This window comes from Vombatus ursinus, unplaced genomic scaffold, assembly GCF_900497805.2.
Source record: "Vombatus ursinus unplaced genomic scaffold, bare-nosed wombat genome assembly UNPS02014818.1, whole genome shotgun sequence".
Lineage (NCBI taxonomy): Eukaryota > Metazoa > Chordata > Mammalia > Diprotodontia > Vombatidae > Vombatus > Vombatus ursinus.
The window spans coordinates 23769058-23781864 of NW_020954596.1; the positions used below are offsets into that span (position 1 = coordinate 23769058).

Genomic DNA, 12807 nt, shown 5'->3' on the forward strand with positions numbered 1-12807 from the left:
ATAGTGTTATTTACAAATCATTTGGAGAACCTTGCTATCAATACAGATTTCTTGTGTCATTCTAACTTGGTGAACATCTTTCATGATATTGATGAACAACTTACATGAACAAGTCTTCTTGTTAAACACATCTCTTGATGTCAATACTCAGCAAATCTTTTATCTCCAAAGTTAAGTCTATCATAATCTTGTGTAAGGAGTGCTGCAGTTGGCTCTTCTGAGTTTCAAATACTACTATAAAATCAAAAATAAACAGTGAGGTCTTATAGTGTCTTTACCTTTCAGTTGTGTTGAAGCATTCTTTATGTAATGTCCTTCAGACTTTGACAATTTGGTGTAAATGGCATAGAATACATAACACATATATACACACACATTCTACCAATGCCCATGATTAAATAGAAATTCCAACAAGCTTTCAGAGGCAGCATGCCAAGTCTTCAGTTATTCACATTTTTTTTCTTCTCTTTTTTGCTTTTTGGTGAGGTGATTGGGGTTAAGTGACTTGCCCAGGGTCACACAGCTAGTGAGTGTTAAGTGTCTGAGGCTGGATTTGAACTCAGGTCCTCCTGACTCCGAGGCCAGAGCTCTATTCACTGAGCCACTTAGCAGCCCCTTAAATTTTTCTTAAGGTATCATAGAAGGGGAAGTGGCAGCCACCTCTTGGTCACAAATGAACTCTCGCCTCCATATTTGTGATAATGTAGCAAACGTGACAGTATAGCACAGGAAGAACTGGTCAGTTTTCCTAATATAATGGCATATGCATTTTTCTAGCCTGCTATATGCCTAACAGCAAAATGAGTACTACTTCTCAGTAAACCTTTTTTCTTGGTACTGATCTTCATTCCATGATATTAACGTTTTATTGTTAATCCAAAAGCAGTAATGACTTTGAAATTGTTGTTTCTGTATTAGCAATCATATTGGGAAAGGTCACATGGCCAAGAAAACAAGTAGTTTTGCAGATTGTTGGGTATCTTTTATGTTACTTGGGCAACAACTTACGAGGACCTCAGGTTTTAGTGCTGATTATTTCCACCTCCTGATTTTCATTCAGAAATGCATAGCAATTAAAATATTTTGTCAGTATATCTACATATAGTGGATCTTTGAAAAGCACCATCACTAATTTGCTTTTTGCCACTAAAGCATTACAGGTTATATACATCTTTGTCTATCCTGTATATACTGAATTTTGAATCATCATTTTTGAAAGTGTATTATTTGTTAAATTGTCTGCTGAATAGTAGTAAATTGTCTACTGAATAATTACTGAATAATAGGTAAAAAGTAATCATTGAACCTTTTTAGGAATCCCCTTTAGTCATAGTAAATGTAGTTGATATATCTTATATCTTAAACTTGCCATAATTCATTCATGGGATAAGTGAATGGTCTTACAAATTGATTTTAAACAATTAATCTTTAATAGAATTTCCTACATACCAGCTTAGGTATTCCAGCCTGGTGATTAATTTTTTGACTCCAGCAGCACACAAAGATGATCTAGTAAAGTATGGAGAGGTTGCAGTTGATAGTGGGGAGTATTCAGTCAATCAGTAAACAGTTATTAAGTTACTTCTAGGTGCTAGGCACTGTGCTAAGCACTAGGGATACCAATAAAGGCAAAAATAGCCCTTTGCCTTAAGGAGCTCACAGTCTAATGCAAAAGACATATATGCAAAGGTAACATATACAGGATAAATTGGAGATAATCTCAGAGGGAAGATGCTAAGATTTTCACACAAATGAAATTGCACAGGCCTTTTTCTTTGTAAAAGAATTTTAGGTGTTAAAAGCAGTACCATAAATGTTTTCCTATAATCTATGTGAATTATTAACTTGGGAATCATGTGAAAAAAATTAGATTTTAAAATAAGAGGGAAATAATAAAGTTAAAAACATCCATTAGTTGTTTTCCACCACTTCACGTGTTTGGAAAGGGGTTTGCAATGATGTTATAAATATTCTGTGTTGTAGTAGAAAGAGAACTTCATTTAGAAGACCTCAGTTGAATTACAAGCCAGCTCTGGGTAGATCTTTCAAACTTTCTGAGCTACCATTTCACCATTTTCTCATCTGTAAAATGGGAATAATAATATACTACTTACATCTTAGGGTTATGAAAAAAGTGCTTTATAATACCATAAAGCATTATAGAAATGTGTCCATTTTTAATGAGTAGTTAGATTTGTTATCTGCACGAGCCAGTTTTTTTAATCTGTTTTAGCCAATAACCTTTCTTAACCCCTTTTTACAAAATTTCCTATTACAGTGGAACTTGCAATGATAATGGACCGGCTGTATGGTGGAGTTTGTTATGCAGGAATTGATACAGATCCAGAGCTGAAGTACCCAAAAGGTGCTGGGCGTGTTGCTTTTTCCAATCAGCAGAGCTATATTGCTGCCATTAGCGCTCGGTTTGTTCAACTTCAACACGGCGATATTGACAAACGAGTAAGTTGTACATTATAAATGTGCTAAATTTTATATATGGTAAAGTGTAGTCAAAAGTACAGCTCTAAAAGTTCATTGTGATAGTATAAACAGTTTTGAGTGTTATAAACTTACCACATATCCTCTTTAATCTTAAGAGTTATGTCAAAATATTTCTCAATGTACAAATAAGACTTCAAAATCCTTGCACATTTTAAAAACTTTTAACCTTTAACTTAGGATAGTCAGGAATAGTGATCATTAATGATATATAATAGGGAAATTACATTTTCTTATTATAGCTTATATGTGCTTCATTTCATTTAGTCATAGAAGATCATTTCTCTCCTATATATGGTAGTAAATAGCCATTTCATTTGTTCACATCTTTATTAGCAATATATCATTAAAGTAGATATTTTTCTTAATAATAGCTATTTAACTCTAGTAATAGTTTCTGTCATACAAGCTGATACTAAAAGTTTAAACATATATTTAGACTTTATGAAGATCTTGTATATGTCATGCCTAAAGTCACTCCTATGGGAATTCTAATGCAGATTAATGTCCAAAGCAGGGAAAATAATATTTATTAGCTATTCTTCTATTTTATAAATCTTTTCTAAATGCAAATTTAGATAAATGATGGGCTATTTTAGATGATTCCTAAGTTTTTCCTCAACTCTTTGCTTCTATGCAATTCTGATTAAGATGTCCTGCTTAGGTTCAGCCAGGAGTAACCCTCCTAAATTGTGAACTCCCTTGGGGGGAAGGGGAAAGGTCTGTTTATTTCATCTTTGCTGCCTCCCAGTACTTTACACTTATTAGATGCTTTTAAATGCTTATTAAATTAATTAGTAATTGAAAACGCCTTTGTAATTCATAAACATGGCAAGGTCAGCCAACTCTTCCATATGTTGCCACTTCTGAACAAGGTGTAAAATCTTTTAAAAAAAAATATTGAGGGCAGAAGTATGAAACAAATCACAAGTCCTAGAATTTAATTCTAGATTTTGTAACAGTTAAAATTGGCACATGCATTCATTGAAGAAAATTGCTTTTACTTGTTTGTTTGACTTTGCTGTAATCTATACTATCTTTAGTCTTTTTCCTTTTCTCAGATTAATGATTTAAATGTAAAATACTTAAAAAGTAAACAGTTCATTCTTCTCTATGCTAAATAAGTGAGACTTTATTACTATTATATATCTAAGGACATTACATTTTCCAAGTTACAGAATACCTGATTCCCTCAGTGTACTGTCGTTAGCTTTAATAAAGGCTGTTGTTTGAGCTAATCCCCTACACACACACACACACACACACACTTGTCACAGCAGACTTAACATATTAAAATTCTTTTATAAAATTTGAGTTGATGACAAGAAGATTTGCCACAGAGGCTTCATGCCCAGATGGTACCCATTGACAGTTGGGCTGATTTTTCTAGATGAAATTTAAGTGGTATTTCAACTCTGTACTATAGATCTCTGATGGATATCCTAATTGGAAGGCTATTCTTTATTGTATCAGCTGGAGGCCTTTTAAAGCATCAGAACCCCTGGATGTAGATAGGGGTGGATCTCAGTCTTTCTTCTTGTATTGTGAAGACTTTGAAAGGTTGCTTCCTGGAGAGGAGAGAGAGAGGAGTAGCCATTTTTAAGCTACTTATAGGGGTTAAATATTGATGGCAGTTGGGACTTGCTTCCATATTTATTAACTGAGTCCTTATATATAGGATTAGTATTTTCCTAGGTCTTGAAATCAGGGTGGGGAGTAAGTATAGGAAGTATGTAAGCAAAGTGAATAGAAACCCAGAACACTCACAAATGAAAATAAGTCCATTATTTGTCATTCCAACTATGTATATGACTTTAAAATCTTTATTAATTGTTTTCTAGGTGATACAGTTAACTAGCATATCCATATTGATTTTTTTTCTATGACTCACCCTTTCTCACCTTCTGTGCAGTCAGAATTTGGACTTTAAAATGCTTAAATGTTTTTTATTATTAAATTCTGTTTGGTTTTATTTAGCTTTTCATTGTAATCATGGAAAACAAAAGTTTTGTACTATAAAACTAATTGATTTCTATAAGGAAAATTAAAAATAAAAAATTCCTTTAGAATTTCCTTTTCCCTGCTTGTTGAAGTAAGTGTTAAAAAATGAAAAAATAACTGGGTAACCCACAGTAAATGGTTTCTGAAGTATGCAATTTTATCTAGAACTGGGAGAGCCTCTGAGGCTGCCAACCACTTCATTTAAAGATGAGAAAGCTAAGCCCCACATTGGTTCAGTGACTTTTGTCCAGTGTCACATGTGAGAGGGCAGTGGGATTCGGATTGAGATTCTACTCCAGAGTTCACCCTTTATGTATGGGTTGCTTTAAACCCAGTTTCTCTTTTTTTCCAAGGTGCATATTTTCTAACATGAAGCAAAAGGTTACATTAGTTCTTTGCATGAGGACCTCAGCATTGCAGAGAGACAGTCTTCAAATACCTACTGTGTGCATCCAGCTTTATACTTGGCACTACAGAATAGATAATACATAGTCAAGTTAAATTTTTATCCAATAATTCAGTTCAAAATTTATTAACTACTAGTGGTTAATGAAGTACTAGATTTGTAGTAGGGATCAAGGTTCAAATTCTTCTTGGGTACTTATTAGCTGTGTGACCTTGGAGAAGTCAATTAACCTCTCTGAGCCTCAGGTTCCTCACCTGAAAAATGAAGAGGTGATCTCACATCTAGTTAAACCTGCACCAGAAGAGGAATTTCTCTTCTATATTATCCCTGACAAGTAGCCATATAGTTTCAATGTGAATCAGTATAGCATACCGTAGAAAAAAGATCTTGGACTTGGAGTCAGTGAACCTGGGTTTGAATATTGACTGTGTTAACTTGGACAAATTACTTAACCTTTCTGGGCCTTGGTTTCCTCATACTCAAACTCCATGATGGGGGCTGTAATACGTGACCTGATGTCCCTTAACTCTCTGGATCCTGAGACTCCTTCCCCCACCTACTTTCCTATCCCTCAAATCAGCACATTCTACTTTTTGAATAGCTCTAATTGATAAGAAAAATTTCATTACTTTGAGCCAAAATCTGCCATTCAGCAATTTCCTGTTGGTCTTAGCTTTTTCCCTTTTAACAAATCAACCCTCTTTTACTTGACAAAACCTTCAGATAATTAAAGAATAACTCTCATGCCTACCTTTTAGTTTCTAGACCAAACAGCCATAATTCTTTCAGTTGTTCATCATATGGCATGGTTTTTTATCTCTTTATCTGGAATACCTACCCAGATATACTCTAGCCTTTCTTTCCTAAAATGTGGTACCCAGAACTGATTATAGCACACGGCATATGATTTTATCAGATCAGAGTATAGTGAGACTGTTTTCTCCCTTCTTTTAGATGTTATTTGTTATTCTTTTAATGCTATGTTATCTTTATGATTGCATTAGTTTGTTGGAATTTTGGGGTTTTGGGGGGGACAGGGGCATGCTTCTGAGTCATACTATTGATTCTTTGAGCTTGTAATCAACTAAAGGCCCCAGATGTTGTTGTTTTTTTTTTCATACCAGACAGTACAAGATTCCTCCATCATAGTCTAATGCTTTTTTTTTAAAAAACACTATGATTTCATTTATCCCCATTACATTTTGCCATCTTAGATTCTGCTAATTGTTATTTGAATTCGAACTGTCATCCAGCATGTTAGCTGTCCCTCCTAATTTTGTCATCTACTAATTTGATAAGCATTCCAACTTTGCTTCCTTTTTCCAAATCATTAATAAAAATGTTTGACAGTATGGAGCCAAGGGATGATCTGAGGCATTCCAGTGGAGTAAAGTTAATTGTGAAGCCACCTAATTGAACTGCGATTTATCTCACAATAAACATTTAGAATATATCTTATAGAATAAAAAAGGTACAGGAAGCACCATGGAGTAGTAGATAGCCATCCTTGGAGTCAAGAAAATCTGGGTTTATGTTCTGTCTCTTAACACATTCTGGCCATGTGACCCTGGGTATGTTACTTAGCCTCTCTGTTCCCATAGGCAACTCCCTAAGTCTATAAGTTGTAGAGCAGTTGCTGATCTGCATTTATCGAGAGAATCCTCACTGGTAGTTCCTTATAGCAACAGATTTGGACAGAAAATGGAGACATATCCAGTCTTATCCACAAGAATAGGAAAGACTTGTCAGACACTTTGCCAAAATGGAAGCAAGTTATGTCCATAGCCTCTCCTGACCTACCAGTCCCACATCCCTTTCAAAAAAGAAAATTAGGTTAGTCTGTTATGCCCTGTTCTTAGTGGAGTGACTTCATGCTTTTAGTCAACACTGCTTCTTTCTAAATGCTGATAAATAATTCCTTTTAAATTTTGTTGTCTGATTCTGTCTGCAAGCTCAGTAGCCGATAATTTGCAAATTTCTTGTTCCATCTCTTTGACTATCTTGACCTTTAATTCACTGCTAATCGCTACTATCTTTTGAAATTTAATTTGAAGATCATTCTCCTTGTCAGAAAATAAACAAGCAACATAAGAATTCTTTTCTTTACTCTTGAAAATCAAGACATTTGGTTCAAAGATGACCAACATTGAGGGACTCAGGAGTCACAATCAGCTCACTGTTTTAGTACCTTGGGATCTTATTGACACAGATGTAGTGACTCGTAATTTTTGAGGTTAGGGAGGTATTGTCTTTTATCTCCTCGCTTACCTTCGCTTTCAGCTCGCTGTTAACCATTTTAGTTCTGTCATCTCCAGACTGACAGTCATTCTCCTTGACAGACAAAAAGAAAAGAAAAACAAGTAAAAGGTGAAGAGTTTTTTCCCTTCTGTTGTATTTATTGTCCCACCCCAAGCACCAAGTGTTCTGTTCCTCTTTTGATGTCTTTCATCCTCCCAACATAATTAAAAAAAAAAAAAGTCCCTTTTTGTTTTCCTTAGAATTTACCATCCTGAGTCTGGGCTTTAGTACTCCTTGAAAATCTTCTGTCTTCTTTCCATGCCTTTTAAAAAATCTAAATTGACAGTGAGTTTCCTTTTCACCTACATGAGTCTCAAATATATATTCTTCATTTGAATTATTTGTGTTTATTTTGTACTCAGAATTTCATTCTTGAGAAAGTTAAGTTGTAAGAGAGTGACAGGACCTGTGATTTCATTGGTGTAAGGAACTTCCTCTAGCAGTGCAGGTTGGCACCTTCTCTGCAACTTCTCCTCTTTGGAGAGGTACTGAGAATACTTGACAGCAGTTGAGTAACTCACCCCCGATGACCTAGTATGTGGCAGAGATAAAACTTGGAAGTTGCATTCTCCTGACTCTGAGCTCTGAGGCCGGCTCTCTCTCTACTACCCCCAGTTGACTCAAAAAATGAAATTTATTATTAAGAAAAGTCAAACATTTGCCCACTGCATTCTGTTTTTAAAGAATTTAGTGTTCTTTTTCTTTTTCTTTATGGGCATAGAAATGTATGCAGATGCTTATTTAGTGTGGCTACCCCGGCTACTGATAGGATTCCAACTTCCTAATGTCTTGATTGATAATACTGTTCATGAGCTGCTGTCATCAAAACGATTCTTTACCTGGTGGCTAGCTTTCTGATGATTGGCCTCTTTGGAGTTAGCTAGCCTGTCAATTAGAAAACAGACATATTTTTCAGAATCAGGCTGTAATAGCCTTCAAGAACTCAGTTACCTCCATGTCATGATAAGGCATCAGTAGATTTTTAGTGACAGGAAAGATTGAAAGTTAGTGGCTATAGAATTGAGAGACAGTGTATTTTAATTGCCATAATTATGTGGATTTTTCTCAACAATCTTTCTGTTAGAAAAGATCCTTTTTTGTTATTTTCATTTGTGAAAAGGAAAATATTCCCTTTTTTATGGAATATACATGGTACTTATGTTTCTGAATGCTCTTTGAAGAGAAAAAAAATCAATACAAAAGTTACATGGAAGGAAACAGCCTTTCCAGAGTTGTTGAGGTGAAAAGGAAATCAAAAATGTAATATTATAATCATCAAAGTATCTCGTTATTTGATAGTAATGCTGCTAGCCTCCCCAATCTTATACTTGTGAAGCTGATTTTTATTTTTTAGCCATGTGTAAGACATTATATTTATCTTTATTAGATTTCAACTGATTGATCAGGTACTCCTCCCCTGAGGTTAGGAGGGTAGAATCCTAAATCTTACATACAGAATGCTGGCAATCTTGTTTTCTCTTCTCCTTCTACTATTTACATGCTTGCGCTCCAACCCCCATCAGACCACCCCCTCCCAAAAAAAAAATTCTAATTTTTGTATTTGCAAATTTGATGAGGATACCAACTATGCTTATATCCAAGTTGAAACAGAGCCAAGAACAAATTGTTGACTGGACTCAATGGAGTCCGGTCATTAAACCAGTTCTGAAATCACCTAATTGTTCTATCCATCTAGCCCTTGTTTATTATCGGCAATGAATTTTTCAAATACTCTGCTGAAATTGAGGTAAAGTATGTCCATAGCATTCTCTGATCTAGCAGTCTTGACAGAAAAAGAAAATAAGGTTATTAGTCTGGTATAATTTTATTGAAGAAATCTATCTATTAGTGATTGCCACTTCTCTTTCTAAATGCTCATAAATTATTCCTTTAAAATAAAACATTGTAGAACTTGTGCCTTATTAGAGCATCAAGTTCATTGGCCTATAATTTGCAGACTCCTCCTAGTCTAAAAATTTGAAAGTTAGGATGATATGTGCTTCTCTCTAGTTCTCTGATACCTCTCTAATTCTTCAGATGTTCAGCTCAGCAATCAGTCATGTCAATGTTTTTAAATCATTGGGGGCTCTGCAGGCCCACGGTTTCAAAATGTTAGAACTGGAAGGGACCATACAGTTGGATATAGTGCACCCCACTCAGATCAGGGAAAGAGGCTTGCCTAAGATCACACAGAAAGTAGATGGTATTTCAGAATGGATCTAGGGGATATGAGGTTGATAAAATTAGCAGCCTTGGATTTTGATATAAGCCAGCTTTTTTATCAAAATCTTGTTGTTCTTTTCACTACACTGTACTATCTCTACATTATTTAGCAATAACAGTGATAACTCATAAATTTAGTGTATCTGCAGTTTACAGAGTTTATAAAATGAAACCAAATACTTGAGATATACACTCACATAGAGTCCAACACATATACTTTATATAGTATAAAATCATACTATGTGTAACTTGTAATTATTTAAAAGCAGATTATGTCAGATCTTTTGAACTTTCTATATTGGGAGCCAAAAGCCCCAGAACAGCATGGCCACTACTTTGGCATTTTTTTTTAGCCTTTGATTCTTAAGCCACTTTATCTCATCAACTCAAAAAATAGGGATTGAGTAATTATGCTGTGATTAGCAAGAAATAGAATTTATTTTAAACAGAGAAACTTAATTTCTTCCATTCATTTCTCATCCTAGAAGCAGCAGTATCGTACAGTGGGAAAAGCACTGAATTTGGAGACAGATGTTGTTGTTCAGCCTTTTAGTTGTGTCTGACTCTTTATGACCCCATAAACCATAGCACGCCAAGTTCTTCTGTCCTCCAGTATCTCTTAAAGTCTATTCAAGTTCGTGTTCATTGTTTCCATGACTCCATTCATATCATCTTCTGTTTTCCCCTTTTCCTTTTGCTTTAAATCTTTCCCAACATTAGGGTCTTTTCTTATGAGTCCTGCCTTTTCATTAGGTGGCCAAACTTCAGCTTCAGTATTTGACCATTCAATTAATAGCCTGAATTAATTTCTTTAAATATTGATTGATTTGATCTCCTTGCTATCCAAGGGACTCTCAAAAGTCTTTTCCAGCACCATAATTCAGAAACATCAATTCTGTGGTACTCGGCTTTCCTTATAGTCCAACTCTCACAGCTAATTGCTTCTGGAAAAACCATAACTTTCACCATACAGACCTTTGTTGGCAAGGTGATGTTTCTTCTTTTTAGTATGCTGTCCAGATTTGCAGTAGCTTTCCTTCAAAGGAGCAAATGTTGTTTAATTTTATGACTGCAGTTGCTGTCTGCAGTGATCTTTGAGCCCAAGAATATAAAATCTGACACTGCTTCCATTTCTTCTCTCTCTGTTTGCCAGGCAGTGATGGGACCAGTTGACACAATCTTAGTTTTTTTTATGTTAAGCTTCAAACTAGCTTTTCTGTGCTCCTCTTTCTGGCTTTTGATTCATCCAGCCTGGCATTTCACATGATATTCTCTGCATATAAGTTAAATATATCAGGTGACAATATACAGCCTTGGCATACTCCTTTTCTGGTCTTAAACCAATCAGTTATTCCATGTTCCATTCTAGCTGTCTTCAGGAGAAAAGTAAGATGATCTGGTACTCCCATCTCTTTGGGGACTTGCCCCATTTGGTTGTGATCTACATAGTCAAAGGCTTTAGTGTAGTCAGTGAAGCAGAATCCCCTTGCTTTCTCCATAATCCAGTGAATGTTGGCAATTTGGTCTCTAATGCCTCTGCCTCTTCGAACACCAGCCTGCTCTTCTGGTAGTTCTTGGTTCACGTATTGCTGAAGCCTAGCTTTTAGAATCTTAAGCACAACCTTGCTGAGACACATGCTCTGGACTCCAATATGAATTTTACCAATAACTATGTGAATGACCCTAAGCAAATCACATAACCTCTCCAGGCCTCAGGTTCCTTGTCAAATAAGGGGGCTAGACTGAATGACCACTTAGGTTCTTTCCAACTCAAATATATTGTCTTAACCATAAAAAGGTATGAGATCTTGAGAGGGCACAGCTCTGCTCAGATACAGAGCACGAGTTGGATAATCCATTCTGAAGACTTAGTGCAGAAGCAAAGTTCCAAATGGATGCTGTTCCAACTCCTTCCATATCAGGTCTTCTCAATTTGACTCCCATTATTTTGTTTTAAATATTGAGATTTCTCAGAATACCAGGCATACCACATGATAGGTTTACATATGATCTGTATCTCTGGCCCCCTTAATTGAATAACTCCAGGTGACTCTCATCGACCATCTGATTGGTATAGAGTAAATTAATTTTAAAAGTTAAAAGAGTAAATATATGGCGGACTTGCCAGATCTAAAATGTAATCTACTTTGATTCTATTACTGCTGTTGTGTAATTTTAAAGGTTTTTTCTAAATGTGTTCACTGCAATTAATTTAGTTATCCATTGACTAGAACATACATCTTAATATAATTACAGTTGTAGACTTCTAATGTCATCATATTTACCTGTTGTATGTGTGTACACACATACACTACTTAGTTATAAGGATGATTAGTGTTTTTCCAAGTACTTTAAGAAAAACAGAGAAAAAATGATGGTACTGATACAGTGGAAAAGCACTGGTACTGGTCTGAGAGTCTCTGGATACCTGAGTTTTAGTTCTAGCTCTGACACTTATTAACTCTGTCACAATGGCCATGTCACAGTCTTGCAGGTAAAAAGGACCTCAGCCTCTCTGGTCCTGAGTTTTCTTACTTGTAAAATGGAAACAGTGTTTTATTCCAACTGTCTCACAGCAGGGTTGTAGGAGAAGCTCTTTGTAAACTTTAAAGTACTATATAAATTGTTAATTTGGGGATATTAATGTTAAATTTGGTCTTCATGTATAATTTTATATTTATTCATTGAAAGGAAATGGGATTAATTTTAGTCCTCGAGCTATTGCATTGATTTTATAAATAAACATTCATCAAGTACCTACTATGTGCTGGTGCTGAGGGAGAATCAAAAGATAAATATGATGTACCCACTGCCCTGGAAAAGCTTACAGTCTAGTAGAGGAAAATTACAATTAGAAATACTGACATTCTTCCTGTCCAGTTTCTGTCTTTCTCCAAAAGAATCCTGGACAAATGCCAAAAGCATTTACAACGTTGTTTTGTTTTGCCTTGTAAAGAATTTTCCCTGTGTTTCCATCTTAGGTGGAGGTAAAGCCATATGTGTTGGATGACCAGATGTGTGACGAATGCCAGGGTGCACGCTGTGGTGGAAAGTTCGCCCCTTTCTTTTGTGCCAATGTCACTTGCCTGCAGTATTATTGTGAGTTTTGCTGGGCGAACATCCACTCTCGTGCAGGACGTGAATTCCATAAGCCATTGGTCAAGGAAGGCGCTGACCGCCCACGTCAGATCCACTTCCGCTGGAACTAAGTATAGTGAACCAGCCTCTGTTTAAGGAAAGATGGGTGCATGTGGCTTACTGTGTTTGAAGATACTGACGTGCAGAAGAAATAAGTGCATTCTTCTGCTTTTCACCCCAGCTATCAATACATGCATCTTTATCAGCAGCCAAAACACTACAAGCCTCTTGTTTTTCACCAA

At 35.7% G+C, this 12807-nt stretch overlaps 1 protein-coding gene across 4 annotated transcripts in view; it reads left to right on the forward strand.

Moving 5' to 3' along the window:
• Positions 1-12807, forward strand: part of CPEB2 (cytoplasmic polyadenylation element binding protein 2) — an 80313-nt gene that overhangs the window by 63894 nt on the left and 3612 nt on the right. For all 4 annotated transcript variants that reach the window (XM_027836232.1, XM_027836231.1, XM_027836233.1 and 1 more), the window contains 2 exons: positions 2279-2460; positions 12409-12807. The exon at positions 12409-12807 is cut by the window's right edge and continues 3612 nt beyond it. In XM_027836232.1, the coding sequence (XP_027692033.1) occupies positions 2279-2460; positions 12409-12636 (410 nt within the window). In that variant the 3' untranslated portion in view covers positions 12637-12807. The remainder of the gene's footprint in view (positions 1-2278; positions 2461-12408) is intronic.